Below are 22,942 nucleotides of genomic sequence, written 5' to 3'. Positions count from 1 at the left end.
TGTTGCCACAGTTACCTTGAAAAAGTAACTTAGTTACTTTACTGATTACTTGGTTTTAAAAGTAACTAAATTGCGTTACTGATTACTTGATTTTAAAAGTAACTAAGTTAGATTAAAAGTTACTTTTTTAGTTACTTTCAGCAGCTGCCGATAACACCATCTCAACATAAAAATAATGCAGTAGAAACGGAGTTCCAAATACTTTATTGAAAGTGCATTTTTAACATGAAAATAAAGGTTTTTTTTAATGAAAAACAAAATAGGCAGTCTCTCTTGACTTCTTGTAACGTAAATACTTTTTATAAAACAAAAAATAAAAATCTATCCAGGTTGAAAATGAAAATCCCCTAAATTCCTCTATTGTTTGTTTGTTCCGCTATTCCAGTGTGTACACATGTATCAGTTTAAATATTTATTAGTAGTTATTGACAGTTATAATTGTTTTTTGGTTTGTTTGTTTGTTTGTTTTTTCTCTTCAAAATAAGGATCAGGAAAACAAAAGGTTGATAATTTAATGTTAAATATAAATATTTAACCTTTAGACAGACACCAACACAATTAAACAGAATATTTGCACATTGTGAAGTATTTCAGAAACATAAATTTAAGACATGAAATAAACCTACCGTCCAGCCAAAAGAAATATGAAGCCACCTTATGGAACAATAAATCTATCAAACACATTTTAACCACTTAATATATGCAAAAATATTTCCAAAAGTTAATTTCCCTTTTTAATCAACAATTTTTGTATTTAACAATTTTTTTTTCTTTTGTCATCACTTTCATTTTTGGTTAATGTATGACATCTGTTTTTGTTTTTTTAATCTGAGACACGATGATGACCACAGAATCACTACTGTTTATATTTTGTTTTTTGGGCTGTCGTAATCGCGGGCACGTCTCAGTTCTCCTATCTGCTGCTCATGCTAGTTGTAGACATTGACAGGGAGCCACAAACTGAGAAATGAGATACTTGCAGTGTGCTTTTAGCTTAGCTGGTGTGTTGGCTGTGGGACATACCTGTGTCGTTTGAATCCATGCATTGGATCGTCACGGGAGTTATTCTTTTTGGCTCGCGCGCAGTACCAACGCCGGCCCGGGACATACAAGTGCACCGAGAGGACTCGATAGCCATGGGAAATACCGAGATGTACGGCACCGGCTTCTGCTAACTGTCTCCATTTGTATGTTGTCACTCGTTGCGCGCGCGCGCGCCGTGTCGCGAGCACGGAAACACGGAAGTAGCTTGAATGGTGATGCTACTGAAATGTAAACAAAACAAGTAGAGCACGGCGCAGAACTCTTGCTATTGTTATGAAAACCATAAAGCCTCACTCGCAACCGATACGGTCGTTTAGCTCCCCTTGACGAACGATGGTTCGGTCGAATCGTTTTTTTGTTCCACCCCTACTGAAAATGTAACTTGTCTGACGTCACTCCCCCTGGCGAGAGGGCGGAGACGACCTCATCCCATAATGCTTCACGGACCAGTTGAGGATGGAAATAAATTATTTTTTTTACCACTTTTATGGTCCATAATGAACACTTTTTTTGCTGTGTTGTGTGCCTGTTGGTTAATAAAACTAGTAGTAAAAGTATCATCACTTTTGTTTTGAATGTGCAAACCATTCATGACCAGACCATGGCTGAATTCAGTGTGGTGATCAATGACTTCTGCCTCATCTTCGTAGTTAGCAGTAGTTGTTTGTGACTGTTACAACAGTGAGATAGTTTGCCTTCTTCATGAAAATGTGGAGTAACCATTGATTCTCTGGACAGTAACTTTAATCAGACTACTTTGTAGAATAAAGTAACGCGTTAGACTATTAGTTACTTTAGAAAGCAACTTTTTTGAGTAACGCGTTAACGTAACGCGTTACTTACCGGCAACACTGATCTTGAAGTGAAAGACCATTTAATGTAAATTATAAATCTTCCATCTTACAGCAACTAAAATTATCTTTACTAAAGAATTTTCCAAGTTTCATTTGCTTTTCTGAACTCAATTATGATCATGTGGCAGTGCCATAGTGAAAATCAATTCCACTGAACTGAAAATTATTTCCTCCCAAGTAGTGATGGGCATTACAATTCTTTTAAGTGAACTGAATCACTAGAATCAGTTCATTTAAAAGAACCGTTCAAAAGATTCATTCACCGAATCGTTCAAGCAGCACCTAGAACAGTGAATCGTTAAGGTCTAAAGACAGCATCACCTAGGCCCAGACTTCACCCAAAGGATTAAAGGTTGACATCACGAACATCACGTATCGTACCTAAACAGACGCATAACAGGCACATAACAGGTCATGAACTCTCACAGGCACATAACAGGTCATGAACTCTGGCGCAGCCCTCCATTTATTCACATCGAGAGGCAGAAACCCAGAGACGCCGTACACCCGACAGTCATCAATAATCTGGCAATGAATACATTTATCAGACTGTACCAACATACAGTGAATCGTAAAGCACTAAAGAATAGCATCACATAGGTCCAGACTCCACCTACATGTTGACATCACGAACATCACGTATTGTACCTAAACAGACGTATAACAGGCACATAACAGGTCATGAACTCTCACAGGCACATAACAGGTCATGAACTCTGGTGCAGGCCATGACAGAAAGCTCATCACTTGGTGCTCCAGGAGTCAAGAAAGAACAATTGGATCCCCGATGTCGACATTCTGATGATGATGATCGAGTACTTCCACGGTAGCTATTCCATCTGGACACTGCTGAGGACATTTTTCCATTGGTGTCCGCAGGAAATCAACACTCCCTCATGTGTCGACCACCTGTGTGACCGTGTCACATGTGCTTTTTTTTATTTTTATTTTTTTTATTTTTTTATTTTTTTTTGTAATCCCAAAATCTCTCTGCTGCTGGGAGCCTAAGTAAAAATGGCTGGGAGCCAACCTATGCAAATGAAGATGACAGCACCTCAGTTTGGGATAAAAGTGCATTCAATATAAATTCGCAATCCAAGTTCAATGTTATTGAATGGAAAAAGTGTCAAAATCTGAGGAAAGCCACAATTTCAGTTAAAAAAAATAATTCAGAAGTAGTCATTGCCTTATACATGAATATCAACAAGCTATAATACCAAATTTTATTGCAAAAATGTGAAAAAGTAAAATATAAAACAGGCATTAAATAATGTAAACAGTGCAAATTTAGCTAATGGTAAACAACTGAAAAAAAATACACAATAGCCTATCTATATGTTTTTTCTTCAGATTAAGAAAATGGATGGATGGATAACAAATCTCTTCTAGAAAGACATGGGCAATATCTTGCTTATCCAAATATGTTGCAGTTGTTAAAGCTCCCTATCTCATACATCTATTCCGCTGCAGATCATGGTTTGTTATTTCCTTCGTAAGATCTCAATAAATCTGAAATATTACGATTTAGTCAGATTTAGTCTAGCTTTTAGGGATATCCTAGTTATCAATCCATTTTTTAAACAAATGAAGCACAAGCTGTTTGGGATGGTTGGTGCCTTGGCTCATTGGCGTCTCAGCAGCGAAGTAATCCAACAACCAATTCACCATCCAAACATTTCGGAAATAACGTCTATATTAGTTGCATCTGGAATGCAGATAGTGCAGTTGAATAAATCATTAAAACTTTGAGATTATGAGTAGAGCACTGAAATGTCTGCATGCTTAACAAGCACACACAAGCTTACGACTTTAAGGCGCACGCTCGCCAAACTCCTCCTTCGCTCTGCCCGTGTCACTTGCGGTATAGCGGCATAGCGGCAGAGTCTGTGGAGGCTCTGGTGTATTACAGTGAGAGTATGTTATACAGTGGTTCTGTTGAACAGCTATTTTAGACTTAGACTTGACTTTATTGATCCCTTTGGGATGGCTCCCTCTGGGGAAATTTCCATGTCCAGTAAGTTATGAATTGATACTTATTTATATGATACTTTTTTATCTTTTTATTTTTATTTTTTCTTCTTGTTTTTTATCTTCTTTTATCTTTTTTTTTTTTTTAATCTTTTTTTAATCTTCTTGGTAATAAAACAGCTTGTGTTTGATAACGCAGAGGTAGATTCTTCCATCTGCCCTTTGTCTTGACCGCTTATTCCTCACAAGGGTCGCGGGGGGTGCTGGAGCCTACCTCAGCTGGCTTTGGGCAGTAGGCGGAGGTCGGGGGACAACATGGACTGGTTGCCAGCCAATCGCAGAGGTAGATTATTTATTTATGCTATTATTTAGGACTTTTTTAAATGACTGAATGGATATTTGTAATGACTGAAAGATGTTTGAATGTGAATGTTAGTGGAATGGGAGAGAGTTAAAGAAAAGGGAGAGGAGATGATGGTTTTTCAGCTCATTACGCCGTCTCCATACCTGGCTTCGAAGGACCACTGGTCAAAACAGACTCCAGCACCTGGCTGTGATGGCAATTGAAAAAGATGTGCTTGACCAAGTGCAACACCAAAAAGTTACTGACAGGTTTGCAACCCTCAAGTTCAGGCAACACAGCTTAATCCATAGCGCTTTTCCACCTTACAAGGCCCTCAATGCGCTTTACAGTTTGACTACCCATTCACCTACTGATGACGCAGCATCAGGAGGAATTGGGGGTTCAGTATCTTGCTCAAGGATACTTCGACATGGTCACAATGGCATGAGATCGAACCCACAACCTCTGGGTTGGTGACAACCACCATACCACTGATCCATGCCATCCCACGTAAAGTGTAGTGTGAAATAATAAAGTGTTGAATAGAATGCATCATTGTCAAGTCGCATGCTTCTTGTGTGTGTGTATGTGTGTGTGTACTCTATCAGAAATAAATGAGTAAAAACTGGGCATGGCGTAATACTGTTTCTGCTAACCACAAAGTGTAATGTGCTGTTCACAAATAGGAAGTGACACTCCTGAACAGTGTCGAATGATCCTAAATCACTTTCAAGTGAAATGGAGGGAAAAAAAAAAAAAAGAACCAGCCAGACACTGTGGGTGCTCAGCACCCCCAAAGCGCTGAACCTAAAATTGAACAAAGCATTATTGCATTGTTAAGAGTCTCTAACAATACTATTGTTACAGTATCAAGCCATTTATTACCCTCCAGTTCATGTTCTATTTTTTAGTAGTTATTGTAGGCTTACATGTTTGAAATAAAAATTGCCGTTTGAAAAGCATACGTACATGATACAGCTAATTTTTTTTTAATCTCATTTTCATGACGTTAGGCGCACTTTGTCAGGAGAATGACAGGGCAGGTCAAAAAAGAAAAGAAAACTCACTGGACCTCAGATGTGAGGAATCAATCAGGTTTATTTATGTTTCATTTGACGTGAAGCAAAAACAATGAAGTCCTCCCTCGGTAGCGATCGTCTACAATAGCCGAAGTCTACCTATACGAACAATGTTTTTGATCATTCCTGCATCAAGGCAAGTGTCAAATGCCATTCCTAAACATGTAATGAACTTCATTTGTTGCACTTGTCGGTGGTGCAGCAGAAAGCTGTGGAGCTGTGAGGAATATTCATCTGCTGACATTCACTCTCCGACATGCAGCCTTGCTGCACAGAGTTACCTTCACCTGTGGGCAAAAAAGACGGAGAATTCGTTTATGGGAAAATTCACATTTTTATGGAGCCTAAATGTGAATATAAGGGAGTGAAAAATGAGAACACTGGAACGAAATACGGACCGAGGCCGATGCCATGGACAATTTTGGCACAGACATCAGTGTCATGCCTGCAGGTCTCCAATTCTCCACCACAAGTACTCTCACTTCCTCCACAGTAGCAAATCAGGGCCTCGCCTACATAATCAAATGTTTTTAATAAGCACACCAAACGATGCTTTAGTGGAAACGAAGCACGGCACACTCACCCTGGCTGACGAGGAGGAAGATGAGAAGAGCAGCAAGGACGGACTTCATGTTGATCAGGCGAGGATGCACGTGGACTGGATTGTCCTTCGTCCTTTATATGCAACCTTCCTACCCAATTTTTTTGCAATGCGGCATAAAACCAGTTAAATATCAACTCTATCTTTTTTTTTTGCCAGGAAACAACTCTCTTGCACAACAGTGCACAAACATACGCAACAGGGTTATACAAGACAAAAACTATTGCCAACATGTTGACTGCATCGAGAAAAAAAAAAATAAATCGCTGAAAAAATTCTCTCTTTTTTTTTCCTCACATGGATTCTTGAGACGTTTTGTGGTATATAATAGACTTGCCAACCATGATGCTAACACAAACCTGCTGGACTGAATTTTCTCCCAAGAACCACTGGAAATGTCCAAAAGGAATCTCAAGTTGCTGCTAAAGTGGCAGGCATGGAGAGAACGCGCAAACTCCACCCAGGAAGGCCGGAGCCTGGACTCAAACCCGAGTCCTCAGTACTGGGAGGTGGACATGCTTTCAAAGATTCCATTTTTTATTTTGTAAAGATCATTGGAACAACTAAGACTCATTTTTACAATCTTGCATTTGGCTGAACGATCTGGGACGGGCACTGCTTTATCCCTCCTCCTTCACGGCTTGGAGAGTGAGTTAGGTGTCAATGACCGTTTTGGATGCTTCTGTGCTGGTTGCCCGGAATGAGATGAGGGGCGGACCGTTACCTTTGAAATTGCTGCCATGGAAATGATAGCTGCCCCGACCTACCGGGCCTCTAAATGGACTCTTGCACTACTCTAGTTAATATTGTTTAGTGTCACAAACTATGTAAATTGTTGCCCATTGGGCATCATCCTGGACAGGGGATTACCACATCTGCGGCCCCTTCTCAAGCGTTCTCATTTTTCCTTTGACTTTTTTTTTTTTTTTTTTTTTTTAGTTTATCCTTGCCTTTTTGTGGTTCGATCAGGGGACGTCGTTGATTTTTGTCAACTGTGGTCATGTGAAGCACTTTGACACTTGTGTGATTAAAGGCTATGTATAAGTAAACTTGACTTGAATATAATATAGTATAATAGAATGAATACACTGCATGTGTGTATGACACAGGCTATTACTAGTATATGGTATATTTTTACTGTACACGGATTTTGATTTTCAACGTGAATGCTGGAAATGTATCAGTGTGTTCATGCATAACACATATGTTCAAATAAGAGATCTGATTGCATGTATTTGCTTTATCTCCTGTCTTTGGCTCCTGATATAACAAGCAAGATACTTGATAATAAAGCCAATTTTTCATGGTACCAGTGAATGTATTATAACTGTGTAATCTGTTTGTCATAATGAATATACGTGTTAGGGTCTGGGTTTTGATTTGGGTTTTTGGTAATGTTTTCCTTGTGTCTCTAGTTATGTCAATGTGTTGTGTCCACCTGTGCTCGTTTTCCCGTTCCCTTGTGTTTGTCCAATCAGCTCCCCAAGCCACTTGTGTCCTGTCCAGGTGTCTCTTGTTATCTCGTTAGTATGTGTATTTAGTTCCCTGCTTTGGTTCAGTCCTTGTCGAGTCTTTGTTGTTGTCGTGTCACACTTTTTCCCCCTGCGCCTCTGAGTTCTGCCCGTTTAGTTTGAATCGAGTAAGTTTAGTTCCCAGCTTTGTTTTGTACTGGTTTGTGTTTTGTTGTACTTTGTTTATGAGTTAAATTTAAGAATACTTCCGAGCACACCAGCCACTCCTCGCCTTCCTCAACTCGGGTCCACAACCTCCCACAAATCCTAACAATACGGGCCTACATTTAAACGTGATTTCAGTGTAACTGACAACCAAATGTCATGTTTTCTTCTTAATTTTTATCAATGGCTTTAATTTTGCATGTACAATATTCAGAACTTTCATTTCCATGTTATGTGCCCTTTTTTGTCAAGAGTTAAAATCGATAATTTTATTTCACCTTGTACAACCTTATAGTTAAAATCAATTATATTTTTCTTTTCAATGATAACTCTTGATAAAAGGTTGAATGGTCTCTGCCACATTTTGGTCACTTAAAGGAGTCACATACCGTAGCTGGTACCATATTTTGCATGGTCACTAAAGTCATCATTTAAAGAGTCGCTTCTTTTTAAAAGGTACCGTGGTAGGCTTGTGAAGTCTGGTCTGTGCTTAAAAATTCTTGCATGCTGTTATTTAGCAACATCTAGTGGTGAACGGCATGGAGGCAAGACTCAGGACAGAAGTGAATATTTGTGAGCAACAGACTGCTTTCGTGCCGAGAAGGATGAGTGCCACAGATTGATGGAGAAGGACAGAAAGTGCTGAAACGTAGACAAAACGATCCACAAAAAAAAGTCACAAGAAGCCATGTCCAAAAAGATGTGGGAAGTCTGCTGTTTTGTTGTGAAGCAGCCACTTGAGATTCCTTTTGGACATTTCTAGTGGTTCTTGGGAGAAAATTCAGTCCAGCAGGTTTGTGTTAGCATCATGGTTGGCAAGTCTATTATATACCACAAAACGTCTCAAGAATCTATGTGAGGGAAAAAAAAAAAAAAGAGAATTTTTTCAGCGATTAATTTTTTTCTCGATGCAGTCAACATGTTGGCAATAGTTTTTGTCTTGTATAACCCTGTTGCGTATGTTTGTGCACTGTTGTGCAAGAGAGTTGTTTCCTGGCAAAAAAAAAAGATAGAGTTGATATTTAACTGGTTTTATGCCGCATTGCAAAAAAATTGGGTAGGAAGGTTGCATATAAAGGACGAAGGACAATCCAGTCCACGTGCATCCTCGCCTGATCAACATGAAGTCCGTCCTTGCTGCTCTTCTCATCTTCCTCCTCGTCAGCCAGGGTGAGTGTGCCGTGCTTCGTTTCCACTAAAGCATCGTTTGGTGTGCTTATTAAAAACATTTGATTATGTAGGCGAGGCCCTGATTTGCTACTGTGGAGGAAGTGAGAGTACTTGTGGTGGAGAATTGGAGACCTGCAGGCATGACACTGATGTCTGTGCCAAAATTGTCCATGGCATCGGCCTCGGTCCGTATTTCGTTCCAGTGTTCTCATTTTTCACTCCCTTATATTCACATTTAGGCTCCATAAAAATGTGAATTTTCCCATAAACGAATTCTCCGTCTTTTTTGCCCACAGGTGAAGGTAACTCTGTGCAGCAAGGCTGCATGTCGGAGAGTGAATGTCAGCAGATGAATATTCCTCACAGCTCCACAGCTTTCTGCTGCACCACCGACAAGTGCAACAAATGAAGTTCATTACATGTTTAGGAATGGCATTTGACACTTGCCTTGATGCAGGAATGATCAAAAACATTGTTCGTATAGGTAGACTTCGGCTATTGTAGACGATCGCTACCGAGGGAGGACTTCATTGTTTTTGCTTCACGTCAAATGAAACATAAATAAACCTGATTGATTCCTCACATCTGAGGTCCAGTGAGTTTTCTTTTCTTTTTTGACCTGCCCTGTCATTCTCCTGACAAAGTGCGCCTAACGTCATGAAAATGAGATTTAAAAAAAATTAGCTGTATCATGTACGTATGCTTTTCAAACGGCAATTTTTATTTCAAACATGTAAGCCTACAATAACTACTAAAAAATAGAACATGAACTGGAGGGTAATAAATGGCTTGATACTGTAACAATAGTATTGTTAGAGACTCTTAACAATGCAATAATGCTTTGTTCAATTTTAGGTTCAGCGCTTTGGGGGTGCTGAGCACCCACAGTGTCTGGCTGGTTCTTTTTTTTTTTTTTCCTCCATTTCACTTGAAAGTGATTTAGGATCATTCGACACTGTTCAGGAGTGTCACTTCCTATTTGTGAACAGCACATTACACTTTGTGGTTAGCAGAAACAGTATTACGCCATGCCCAGTTTTTACTCATTTATTTCTGATAGAGTACACACACACATACACACACACAAGAAGCATGCGACTTGACAATGATGCATTCTATTCAACACTTTATTATTTCACACTACACTTTACGTGGGATGGCATGGATCAGTGGTATGGTGGTTGTCACCAACCCAGAGGTTGTGGGTTCGATCTCATGCCATTGTGACCATGTCGAAGTATCCTTGAGCAAGATACTGAACCCCCAATTCCTCCTGATGCTGCGTCATCAGTAGGTGAATGGGTAGTCAAACTGTAAAGCGCATTGAGGGCCTTGTAAGGTGGAAAAGCGCTATGGATTAAGCTGTGTTGCCTGAACTTGAGGGTTGCAAACCTGTCAGTAACTTTTTGGTGTTGCACTTGGTCAAGCACATCTTTTTCAATTGCCATCACAGCCAGGTGCTGGAGTCTATTTTGACCAGTGGTCCTTCGAAGCCAGGTATGGAGACGGCGTAATGAGCTGAAAAACCATCATCTCCTCTCCCTTTTCTTTAACTCTCTCCCATTCCACTAACATTCACATTCAAACATCTTTCAGTCATTACAAATATCCATTCAGTCATTTAAATAAGTCCTAAATAATAACATAAATAAATAATCTACCTCTGCGATTGGCTGGCAACCAGTCCATGGTGTCCCCCGACCTCCGCCTACTGCCCAAAGCCAGCTGAGGTAGGCTCCAGCACCCCCCGCGACCCTTGTGAGGAATAAGCGGTCAAGACAAAGGGCAGATGGAAGAATCTACCTCTGCGTTATCAAACACAAGCTGTTTTATTACCAAGAAGATTAAAAAAAGATAAAAAAAAAAATAATTAAAAAAAAGATAAAAAAAAAAAAAATTTAAAAAAAGATAAAAGAAGATAAAAAACAAGAAGAAAAAATAAAAATAAAAAGATAAAAAAGTATCATATAAATAAGTATCAATTCATCTTACTGGACATGGAAATTTCCCCAGAGGGAGCCATCCCAAAGGGATCAATAAAGTCAAGTCTAAGTCTAAAATAGCTGTTCAACAGAACCACTGTATAACATACTCTCACTGTAATACACCAGAGCCTCCACAGACTCTGCCGCTATGCCGCTATGCCGCAAGTGACACGGGCAGAGCGAAGGAGGAGCGGGGAGGGGCGAAGAATCAAATGGACTGAACCATTTCAAGGCAGGGGAGTATTTCCAGCGCTGCTTTGTTCACATTTTTGTTTTGTTTTATTTTTTATCTAACGCTTTTCATCATATTTAAGCCTATCCTGTCCTTTATGAAGGAAAAGAGAGTTTTAAAAATGCTAAATTTCTTGGGGGTGCTTGGGTTGAATTTGGGAGTGCTTGAGCACCCCCAAAAACGGGTTGGTTACGCCTATGCCAGGTGCTGTCAGCTTTTGCACCTCCATCGCAAAAGTCAACTTTCACAAAAGACATCAAGAACACTCGCTGCTTGCCCGCAGACAGCACGCACGCAGGCTGAGAGCTGAAAATGCAGTCAAAATGTTGTGTGGCGTCTTCCCCCCACCAGAGTTGGGCTGAGGGTAGCCTATAAAAGAGTCAACGGTGTGACATCCGGACGCCCCTCCATGTGCCGGCACCTTATCGTGGTGGAGGGGTTTGCATGTCCCAATGATCCTAGGAGCTATGTTGTCTGGGGCTTTTATGCCCCTGGCGGGGTCACCCATGGCAAACAGGTCCTAGGTGAGGGGCCAGACTAAGTACGACTCAAAGACCCCTTATGATGAACACAATAAATGGTCTTGCGTTTCCCTTGCACAAAAATAATATAATTGAATACATACTGAAATTAAACATGGTAAATAAAGGGAAAATACCCTAAATATGGAAATAATTGAATCATTATTTAAATAAATATTTGTTTATTTAAATATTGAAATAACTATTGACTTTAGACTTTAGCTACTTTAGTGAAAACGTACAAGCCATCAGGTAAAACATTGTTACAAACCAGCAAAATAACAAAATGATGCAGCACTTAAAATCACCTAGGAATAATTTAATTACCATGACAGAATTTGACTCAGTGGATCAAAATACTGTAGTAGACTTGGTTCAGCAATTAAAACCTTCCACGAGCTGTCTTGACTCAATACCATCTGGCTTTTTCAAAACCATTGTGAAATCTGTTCAGATCGATTTACAACAAATAATGAATTGCTCACTTCAATCAGGTGAGCTTCCTAAATCTCTGAAAGTAGCCGCCGTCAAGCCCATTCTAAACAAGAGAACACTGGATGTCTCCCTGCTAGCAAATTATAGACCAATCGCAAAGCTTCCCTTCGTAACTAAAAGAGTCGAAAAAGTGGTTTTTAATCAACTCAGCAATTTCTTGAGCTTAAACGGACTTTTGGATAAATTCCAGTCAGGTTTCCGACCTCATCACAGTACAGAAACAGCTCTGATTAGAGTACTGAAGATTGAGCACTGATGCAGGGAAGATATCGGTGTTCGTCTTGTTGGACCTCAGTGCAGCATTTGACACGATTGATCATAATATACTGTTAGACAGTCCTTAAATGGTTCAGGTCCTATTTGGAGGAAAGGAGTTACTTTGTGACTATTGGAAATTTTTAATCCGATCGAAAGGCCATGACATGTGGGGTTCCTCAAGGGTCAGTCCTTGGACCCCTGTTGTTCAGTCTGTATATGTTACCTTTGGGTCAAATGCTTCAGAACGCCAACGTTGACTATCATAGTTATGCAGATGACACACAACTGTATTTATCAATGTCCCCAAATGACAGCAGTTCTATTAACGTATTGTGTCATTCTCTAGAGCAAATTAACAACTGGATGAACCAAAATTTCCTTCAGCTGAACGAAAACAAAATGGAGCTAATTGTTTTCGGCAATAAAGAAAAGAGGATTGCTGTTAAAAAAACAGCTTGAGTCACTGTCCTTTAGAAACTAAAGACCAAGTTCGAAATCTTGGGGTACTAGTAGACTCAGACCTGACCTTCAGCAATCATATTAAATTCATCACTAAAACAGCCTTTTACCAGCTGAAAAACATATCCAGACTGAAGGACCGCATGCTTCAAGCAGACCAAGAGAAGCTTATCCATGCTTTTATCTCCAGCAGAATAGATTACTGTAACAGTCTTCTGACTGGACTCTCTCAAAAGAACATGAGACAATTGCAGCTCATTCAGAATGCTGCAGCTCGGGTTCTGACCAAAACAAAGAGATCAGAACATATTACTCCAGTACTTAAGGATTTACACTGGCTCCCAGTCGGCTGTAGAATCGATTTTAAAGTTCTGCTACTCGTCTATAAATCACTAAATGGTTTGGGTCCTGAATATATCCAAGAAATGCTGATTGAGTACAAACCCAGCAGGGCTCTGAGATCTACAGACTTGGGCCAACTAGTGGAACCCAGAGTTCGAAGCAAACATGGTGAAGCTGCATTTAGCTATTATGCTGCACACAGATGGAATAGGCTACCAACAGAAGCGAAGTCAGCCCCGAGTGTAAATGCTTTTAAATCCAGGTTAAAAACTTTCCTTTTTTCTTATACCTTTGATTAGGGACTTTTAAAAAGCTTTAATTAAGTGTTATTATTTTAAACTTCCTTATGTTAAATGTTTTAAAGTTTGTTGAATAATGTTTTAAGATTATTATTGTATGTTCTTTTTAGTAAATTTTGTAACCTATTTTCATTTATTTTTCTTCCTCTGAATGTTAACTACTGTTTCTTGATGCTTATGTGTTGTCTTTCCTTGTGTACAGCACATTGAGTTGCCTTGTGTATGAAAGGTGCTATACAAATAAACTTGCCTTGCCTTGCCTATTGAGTAACTATTTAAATACAAACTACATATTGAAAAAATTGAATAAATACGGACATAATTAAACAGTGAAATATTTAAAACAATACTGAACGAGAAATATTCGAATAAATATTGAAATAAGTAAATTGCAACATTAAGATAAATAATGAAATTGTTAAGTACATAGGCACATTTCATTCTTTATTAAATTTTGACAAACAACATGACACGTTTTACTATGAATTATTTTATGTGTGCTTTATTGTGTTAAATATTGAAGTCATGCGATTAATTACGATTAAAAAAATTTTAATTGCCTGACACCGCGAGTTTTGAGATGATTTCGTAGATGCTGAACAGAATATGGCAGATGTTGCTCTACCAACTACATATTTGAATCCCAATTGATGAGATCAGTGCACAAATGAAAGAGAATCCTGCCTCTGAAAAGTTCATTAACTCACGTTTATTAAGAACTCATATTATGACATATGACATATATTATGACAAAAAGCATAGGAAACATGCCATTGATTCCAATTTACAATATGATAGTAATGTGCGCTGAAAGTGGGCAGGGTGATGAATGGCAGGAACCCCACAATAGTCTTTTTCAATTTGCAGAATTGCTGTGGGGTGGTCCAACATTATCTGTTCTTCAAGAGGGCACAAAATCCCTGCTCGAGCTTCTACTCAGAGCGAGAGTGAGTGACACTCTGTCCCAGAAGTGCCCATGAGGGACTGGTACTCCCTCTGGTGGTCAACAAGGCACTTGAATACTTTATATTTTCTTTGGTAAAATCTGCAAAAGAGGTTATATTTGTTCCATGTTTGACAGTTTATTATTGCATTGGATCACTCATGGGACTTTGCACAAATCATTATTCATAGAATTATTGTTTATTTTTTTTTCATTTATGTTTTCCTCTTCTAAAATGTAAAAGGATAACAATTAAGAGCTAATAAGGAAGAGAAGATGTCCAAGTTTGACCTTACCTCTGAAGGCTGTGATCGGGCTCAACAACTTTTCCCACTTTAGCCATTTTCGCCATCGCCTCCTAAAATCATAACAGAAATGTAAATTAAGCCTTCATAAATCATGTTGTACATTTTCAGGCCAGCCATAACCCAGTTGTAGAAAAAAATTGGGCTACTGTAGTTGTGATGCGGCTCAGCTCATGACTTATGCAGCGCATAGCCTCTCTGCACTGTAAAGCTGCACAATCCAGCGGATCAAGACACGACAACTGTCTGCTGCATGTGTCTTTGGAAGAGGGGGAATTGACAGGTGCAGCCGAGTTCACACAATTATGTCTTATTTTTAGTGGATCTCATCATTCCCTGTTGTTTGGAGATCTGACGGTGGTAGATCACAGGGATAATAAGTTGAAAAGATTATCCAACATATTGAATCTCAAGTGCGTTGTGCAGAAATCTGAGTCTCTTTTGTGGGGAAAAGTGAACTAATGTGGTTTGTAAGGTAAACTATAAAATTTGTGTTTTTCGTCCAACCAGCAGATGCAAGGGGTCAATTGGCGCTTCAATGGCCAAGCGTTGAGGAACAAACTCATGACCTTCAGCTTGGGAGACAGCTACTCTACCACCTGAGCCATACCACTCTTGGCTGTTTGTCACAACACTGCATTGCTGGTATGTCCAAAATGAGACAAAAACTGGTCTTTTGGTGGTACAAGGATTCCACTTGACACCACAATATACTAACACACAGCAGGAGTGACATGGCTCAGGCGGTAGAGTGGCTGTCTCCCAACCTGAAGATTGTGGGTTCGTTCCTCAACCCCTGAGTAGCTTTTTTTTTTCCTTTTTTTTTTTTTTTTTTAAATTTTTAAAAAAACTGGTGAAATGTACCCAAACCTCTCCTTGTAAAATGTACTTAGAATTTCTGAGTGAAAAAAACTTTACTATTTTTTTCCAAGTTAATATTGCTTCTTCTTTTTTTTTCTTTTTTTTTTTTACAGAGTACTCTTCACACAAGCAAATGGCATCCAAAACTCATTTAAAAAAGGTTTGAAAGAAGGTAAACGTAAATACAAATGACTAAAAGATAAACTAAATATCCCAAATTTTGACTCACTGACTGCAAGTGAGGTATTCATTTAAGAATAATTTTAAAGAAACGTTCAAGACATCAACAACTTGTGTTTTTCCACCTGTATGGTGCCGTGGTCTTGCGATGCACACGCTCCAAGAACTGCAGCACCCACCAATACAGCCTCTGTTTGTTCTGGCAACACTACAGGCAACCCTGAAAGTGACCAAATTGGTAACAGTATTTAAAATGAATATTTACAGAAGTTATGTATCATGTACACTCTCCTTCGAAAAATTGAAACAATGAGTCCTTAATATTTGCTGTTGACTGAAAACATTTCGGTTCGACATGTAAAGAAAAATGTGAGACAACAGATCAGTATTTCAGCTTTTATTTCTTGGCATTTAAAACTGGACCTGAGACACAACTTTGAAGCTAGGATAGAATAGTTATTACGGTAGATTTTTCATTTTAGTTATCCATCCAACCATCCATTTACTACCGCTTATCCAGGACCGGGTCGCGGGGGCAGCAGCTTTATGAGGGAAGCCCAGACTTCCCTCTTCCCAGCCACTTCAACCAGCTCCTCCGGCGGGATCCCAAGGCGTTCCCAGGCCAGCCGAGAGACATAGTCTCTCCAGCGTGCCCTCGGTAGTCCCCGGGGCCTTCCGCCGGTGGGACATGCCCGGAACACCTCTCCAGGGAGGCATCCAGGATGCATCCGAACCAGATGCCCGAGCCACCTCAACTGGTTCCTCTCAATGCGAAGGAGCTTCTCACCCTATCTCTAAGGGAGAGCCCGGACACCCTGCGGAGCAAACTAATTTCGGCTGCTTGTATCCAGGACCCACAGCTCGTGACCATAGGTGAGGGTAGGAACGTAGATCGACCGGTAAATCGAGAACTTTGCTCAGCTCCTTTTTCACCACAACTCAGCTCCTTTTTCACCACAACGGACCGATACAGAGTCCGCATCACTGCGGACGCTGCACCAATCCGCCTTTCGATCTCCCGCTTCGTCCTGCCCCCACTCGTGAACAAGACCCCAAGCTACCTGAACTCCTCCACTTGGGGCAGGATCTCATCCCTGACCCAGAGAGGACACGCTACCCTTTTCTGACTGAGGACCATGGTCTTGGATTTGGAGGTGCTGATCCTCATCCCAAACGCTTCACACTCGGCTGCGAACCGCTCCAGTGAGAGTTGGAGATCACGGCTAGATGAAGCCAACAGCACCACATCATCTGCAAAAAGCAGAGATGCAATGATGAGGCCACCAAACCGGACCCCCTCAACGTCTCGGCTGCGCCTAGAAATTCTGTCTCTAAAGGTTATGAACAGAATCGGTGACAAAGGGCAGCCTTGGTAAAGTCCAACCCTCACTGGAAACAAATTCGACTTACTGCCAATGCGGACCAAACTCTGACACCGGTCGTACAGGGACCGAACAGCCCATATCAAGGGGCTCGGTACCCCGTACTCCCGAAGCACCCCCCACAGGACCCCCCAAGGGACACGGTCGAACGCCTTCTCCAAATACACAAAACACGTGGACTGGTTGAGCAAACTCCCATGCACCCTCGAGGACCCTGCTGAGGGTGTAGAGCTGGTCCACTGTTCCACGGCCGGGATGAAAACCACACTGCTCCTCCTGAATCCGAGATTCGACTTCCCGACGGACCCTCCTCTCCAGCACCCCTGAATAGACCTTACCAGGGAGGCTGAGGAGTGTGATCCCTCTGTAGTTGGAACACACCCTCCGGTCCCCCTTCTTAAAAAGGGAGACCACCACCCCGGTCTGCCAATCCAGAGGCACTGTCCCCGATGTCTACGCGATGTTGTAGAGGCGTGTCAACAGCGAGAGTCTCACAACATCCAGAGCCTTTAAGAACTCCGGGCGGATCCCATCCACCCCTGGGACCCTGCCACCGAGGAGTGACTTCGACCCCAGAGATAGAAGAGACCACTTCAGAGTCTCCAGACTCTGCTTCCTCAAACGTGTCGGTGGAATTGAGGAGGTCTTCGAAGTATTCTCCCCACCGACTCACGACGTCCCGAGTCGAGGTCAGCAGCACCCCATCTCCAATATACACAGTGTTGATGGTGCACTGTTTAGCTCTCCTGAGACTCCGGATGGTGGACCAGAATTTCCTCGAAGTCGTTTTCCATGGCCTCACCGAACTCCTCCCATGTCCGAGTTTTTGCCTCAGCGACCGCCGAAGCCGCATTCCGCTTGGCCAGCCGGTACCTGTCAGCTGCCTCCGGAGTCCCACAGGCCAAAAAGGCCCGATAGGACTCCTTCTTCAGCTTGACGGCATCCCTTACCGCTGGTGTCCACCAGCGGGTCCGAGGATTTCCACCACGACAGGCACCGACCTCCTTACGGCCACAGCTCCGATCGGCTGCCTCAACAATGGAGGCATGGCCCACAAGGACTCAATGTCCCCCACCTCCCCCGGGACAAGGGAGAAGTTCTGCCGGAGGTGGGTGTTGAAACTCTTTCTGACAGGGGATTCCGCCAGACGTTCCTAGCAAACCCTCACAAAACGTTTGTGTCTGCCAGGTCTGACTGGCATTTTCCCCCACCATCAGAGCCAACACACCACGTTGGGAGAATCTTGGCCGCGTTGTCGCTGATCAGACTCATGATGTACTCGTTATTCCAGTAGTACAGCGCTCGTTCTGCCACCTGGAAATGCGGGCTGGGCACGCATTTCCAGGTGGCAGTGGTGATCAGTTGACAGCTCCGCCCCTCTCTTCACCCGAGTGTCCAAAACATGCGGCCGCAAATCCGATGACACGACTACAAGTCGATCATCGAACTGCGGCCTTGGGTGTCCTGGTGCCAAGTGCACATATGGACACCCTTATGTTTGAACATAGTGTTTGTTATGGACAATTCGTGACGAGCACAGAAGTCCAATAACAGAACACCACTTGGGTTCTGATCGGGGGGGCCGTTCCTCCCAATCACGCCACTCCAGGTCTCACTGTCATTGCCCACATGAGCGTTGAAGTCCCCCAGCAGCATGAGGGAGTCCCCAGAGGGAGCGCTCTCCAGCACACCCTCCAAGGACTCCAAAAAGGGTGGGTACTCTGAGCTGTTGTTTGGTGCATATGCACAAACAACAGTCAGGACCTGTCCCCCCACCCGAATGTGGAGGGAGGCTACCCTCTCGTCTACCGGGGTGAACCCCAACGTAGAGGCGCTGAGCCGGGGGGCAATAAGTATGCCGACACCTGCTCTGCGCCTCTCCGCGTGGGCAACTCCAGAGTGGAAGAGAATCCAACCCCTCTCGAGAGGATTGGTACCAGAGCCCAAGCCGTGTGTGGAGGAGAGTCCGACTATATCTAGTCGGAATTTCTCTGCCTCGCACCAGCTCGGGCACCTTTCCCGCCAGAGAGGTGACATTCCAAAAGCTAGCTTCTGTAGCTGGAGATCGGACCGCCAAGGTCCCCGCCTTTGGCCGGCACCCAGCTCTCTATGCACCCGACCCCTTTGGCCCCTCGCACAGGTGGTGAGCCCATAGGAAAAGGGAACCACGTTCCCTTTTCGGGCTGTGCCCGACCGGGCCCCATGGGCGAAGGCCCGGCGACCAGAAGCTCACCTTCGAGCCCCGCCTCCAGGCCTGGCTCCAGAGGGGGGCCCCGGTGACCCGCGTCCGGGCAAGGGAAAACTGGATCCATTATTATAATTCATCATAAGGGGTTGTTGAGCCATGCTTTGTCTGGTCCCTCACCTAGGACCTGTTTGCCATGGGTGACCCTGCCAGGGGCATAAGCCCCAGACAACATAGCTCCTAGGATCATTGGGACACGCAAACCCCTCCACCACGATAAGGTGATGACTCACGGAGGGGTCATTATAGTTATTTTTTTAATTTCATGTTGACTTCCGTTTTTTTTTGTTTTTTTGTTTTTTTTAATTCAATAAGTTGTAATTAGTTTTAAGTGTAGGTTTGTTACTTTTTATTTTTCAAAAACACTTCATTTTACTGTAGTTTTTATTAGTTTTTTTATATGGAGTATTTTTTGAGTGAAACATAAAAAAAAGCAAAGTAACTAAGTATTGTGTAATGAAATAAAGTTGGTAAACTACAATCCCCAAACGACCATTTGACCCTCTTTTTGCTATACAGCCATACAGTAATACTGATGAGCTTAATCATCATTTTTTTTGATCCACTGGCACACGTTCATCCACTTTCAGTTAATTACTTGCATAATTTAAAATGGAAAAAATAAAATAAAAATACCCTGATAGTTTGACAAGTTGAACAAATATTCTGAATGTCAGACGCAAACATTTATTAAATGCATGTAGTTATGCTTATTACTCAAACACAACCTGTGCTACCTTTAACGTAAACACCATCGCTGTCAGCTAAAGGATCATCTGCGGTCTAAATGAATGCAGTAGTGTGATTAATACATTATTAATGCAATATTTTTTGTGATGAATCGTTGATAAAACATCATGAATGAAATTATTTAAGAAAGACTAAAACAAAGGACATCTGCTATAATTATAGTTAGCTTTATAGCTAGTTGTATAAATGTAAAATATATTTTGTTAGTTTTTTTTAATTAATTAATTTATTTTATTTTATTTTTTTGTTTAGATTTGTTATTTTGCTACTTTTCATGAACTATAATAACCTTGATTAGAAGACAGCACCTTTTGTTTGAATTAGGGCTGTCAAAGTTAAAGCGTTAATAGATTAATTAATCACAGAAAATTATCACATTAATCACGTATTAACGCATATTAATCGCACTATTTTTTTGGGACCGCACTTTAGCCTTGAACGTAACAGTGGATGGTTACGTTGAAGGCTGCGCAGGTCAGTGATTAGGTCAATGCACGGCATTTCCTACGCCTGTTGTTCCAAGATGAGCGGGGTGACTCCAGTTGATTTGCTCGGTGGTAAATTTTGCTTTAAAAAACACGCCGAAGGGACTTTAGATAAAACAAAAGTAATTTGCATTTAATTAATTAATGATTGCTGAATTGTACCCAGTTGATATGATGCGTTACCAAGTTTTCGTCAGTATTTAGTACGTTCTTTGCAATATAATTGCTGAATTGCACCCAATTGATATGATGCTGTTACGTTTTGAGCAATACACGCATGCATGCAATTGCGTACATGCATTTAATCAAGGTTTGCAAATGACATTCAGATAATAAAATGCGTTAATGTTAAAATATATTTTGTATTTTATATTACACAAGTAATTTAGCTGATTAATCGTGTTTAATCAAAATTAAAAAGTGTGATTAATCAGATTAAAAATTGTAATCATTTAACACAGCACTATTTTGAATCTACCCATTTATCATTTGAGTTTGGCCTATTATATTAATTATTCAAACAATAAACAGCGCTGCTCAGTTTCAGATTACTAGATAAAATGACTAGCTCAAAAATAAAGGAATTGAAATCACTCTCAATTAATTTGGTACATTTGGAGTGATGTGTACTGGAGGGATGTTTATCGAGTGATCCATCAGTTGCTGTTCGCAAACACAAAAGCATGTCATGGTCTCTTGTTTTACTTTGTACCTGTTGCGTTTGCATGAGTCTGCACAAACAAGCTGTTCTTGCTCAAGCCTCCACATAGGAAGATAGTTTTAATGTCATGACCGGCTTCTTTCATGGCTTCCAGTATATGTAGTGTACCCAGCTGAAATCAGACAAACATCCAGTGAAGAAACAGGGATGCAAATACATTCCGTACTATTCCGCAAAGTCTCAGAGGTCATTTTTGAAAGAAAAAAAAAAAGCAGTGGACTGACCGCCAGGGCTTGAATGGTGGCCAAGTAGAGTAAAGCCAAGTCATCCAAAGTTTGTGAAAGAGACAGTCCAACCACCTGTAAAATTGTCAGCACTCATTTTCACACATTCAAATACTCCAGTGAAACCTCGAAGGTCAAACACAATATGTTTCAGGTCCAGTTGTTTGCAATTTTTTTTCCTAATCCTGTGTCCATTTTTAGAACTCGTACATTTTGATCCGATGGCTTTTGACTCAGCATTATTTTAGTGTTTTTATGGTGTTTACTGTTTCCATGTTAATTTAATGTTTCAGTTGAGAAGTGTTGAGAGGTTTGTGGCCTATTTTTCTTTTCCCTTTTCATAAGCTTCTTTTTAAAATCACCCTTAATAGGGACATTTTATGCAAAACTGACTTTTTGATTGGTGGAATACACAAAAAAAAAGTAGCATCTCTGGAATGCCTGCCCACCCAGCATAAAATTAAAACACTAATCAAATATTTTACAAGCTGCCTGCTTATTCACATGTGTCTATGAGCAAGCTACGAATTTGGCTTAATGATGTCCTCATATGTATTATTCGGGTGAAGATCCAACCCTTTCAAGCCACGCCTAGACTACACTATGGCAAACACTATGGTAAACAAAAGGTAAGCACAGTTGCATTTAGCTATGTTGAAGTTGAATACACGGATTAGTGTTAGGTCACATCACACAGTTGATTGATGAAATTCATTCGTTATTCGAAGCGCGCATCCTCGCATGGGTCGAAGTTACAGACAATATTTGTGTCTGGCGCTGCATGTGCCACATACACAAACAGTATTTGCTAGGTAGAATTCAGCAGTTTGGTGATGAAGTTCAAAAACTACGAGGGAAAATCCAATTCCATGTTGTCTTTGTGGTGGCTTGTGTGAATTTTGTAGTTAGCAACTTATTTTTTTTTTTATACAGCAGCCGCTCGTAGGTCCACCCAGCGTCATCATGGCAATTAAAATCTGTACTTGCCAGAGTCGCCGACAGTATGTGGGCGTAGTGAGTAGGTCACTCGCAGAGGCTTATTTCAGTAAGGCAAAAATAAGGGGTGTCAAGTATATTAATTTTGATTGCTGATTTTTTTTTCTCCAAGCATGTCACAGACATCATTATTAACACACCTGTGAACCATTTTAAACTGTGGTACCACAATATTTACAGTAAGTATCACTTAATGTATGACCACAGACCAAAGTACAGCCTTTACATCAAGCTTGGACTCACCATGCCTTTGAGGGTGGGGTCAGCCAGCGGTGACCTGTTCCCATGAAAGTCTGGCCACACGTGAAGACTTGAGCCCAGCAAGTCAACAGCTGAGCAAGACGAAGCCATTAGCCGCAGGTAGCTGTTCAGGTAGCTGTAGATGCTGTCGCTGGTGCTATGACAACTGAGAAAACACATCCAAAGACATTTATTTGGGATGACAGAAAACTAGTATAAGTAGGATAATCATCTTACCAAACGTAATCATATCCAATATGAACATGATTATGTGTCAGCAAATG

The 22,942-nt window shown here is 41.2% G+C and overlaps 1 protein-coding gene and 3 long non-coding RNA genes across 9 annotated transcripts in view; 1 reads left to right on the top strand and 3 right to left on the bottom strand.

Annotated features, from left to right (window-relative positions):
• Positions 1-5,289: 5,289 nt before the first annotated feature.
• Positions 5,290-6,034, bottom strand: LOC144005695 (uncharacterized). The gene is made up of 3 exons (XR_013279636.1): positions 5,872-6,034; positions 5,687-5,800; positions 5,290-5,575 (listed from the first exon to the last, which is right to left on the bottom strand). It is a non-coding gene; the product is annotated as an uncharacterized LOC144005695 (long non-coding RNA).
• Positions 6,035-8,607: 2,573 nt separating this feature from the next.
• LOC144005679 (uncharacterized) lies at positions 8,608-9,317 on the top strand. Its single transcript, XR_013279635.1, has 3 exons — positions 8,608-8,735; positions 8,807-8,920; positions 9,032-9,317. It is a non-coding gene; the product is annotated as an uncharacterized LOC144005679 (long non-coding RNA).
• A 604-nt stretch (positions 9,318-9,921) lies between these two features.
• LOC144007306 (uncharacterized) lies at positions 9,922-10,867 on the bottom strand. Its single transcript, XR_013280152.1, has 3 exons — positions 10,728-10,867; positions 10,397-10,490; positions 9,922-10,303 (listed from the first exon to the last, which is right to left on the bottom strand). It is a non-coding gene; the product is annotated as an uncharacterized LOC144007306 (long non-coding RNA).
• Positions 10,868-14,020: 3,153 nt separating this feature from the next.
• Positions 14,021-22,942, bottom strand: part of fggy (FGGY carbohydrate kinase domain containing) — a 19,693-nt gene continuing 10,771 nt past the window's right edge. For 4 of the 6 annotated variants that reach the window (XM_077503973.1, XM_077503966.1, XM_077503980.1 and 1 more), the window contains 6 exons: positions 22,662-22,824; positions 21,423-21,497; positions 21,190-21,310; positions 15,741-15,835; positions 14,566-14,627; positions 14,021-14,371 (listed from right to left, as the gene is read on the bottom strand). In XM_077503973.1, the coding sequence (XP_077360099.1) occupies positions 14,263-14,371; positions 14,566-14,627; positions 15,741-15,835; positions 21,190-21,310; positions 21,423-21,497; positions 22,662-22,824 (625 nt within the window). In that variant the 3' untranslated portion in view covers positions 14,021-14,262. The remainder of the gene's footprint in view (positions 14,372-14,565; positions 14,628-15,740; positions 15,836-21,189; positions 21,311-21,422; positions 21,498-22,661; positions 22,825-22,942) is intronic. The other 2 variants (XM_077503987.1, XM_077503989.1) reach the window with 1 other exon arrangement.

Source organism: Festucalex cinctus, chromosome 1 (assembly GCF_051991245.1).
Source record: "Festucalex cinctus isolate MCC-2025b chromosome 1, RoL_Fcin_1.0, whole genome shotgun sequence".
NCBI classification, from domain to species: Eukaryota; Metazoa; Chordata; class Actinopteri; order Syngnathiformes; family Syngnathidae; genus Festucalex; species Festucalex cinctus.
This window is presented reverse-complemented; position numbering and strand designations above follow the sequence as displayed.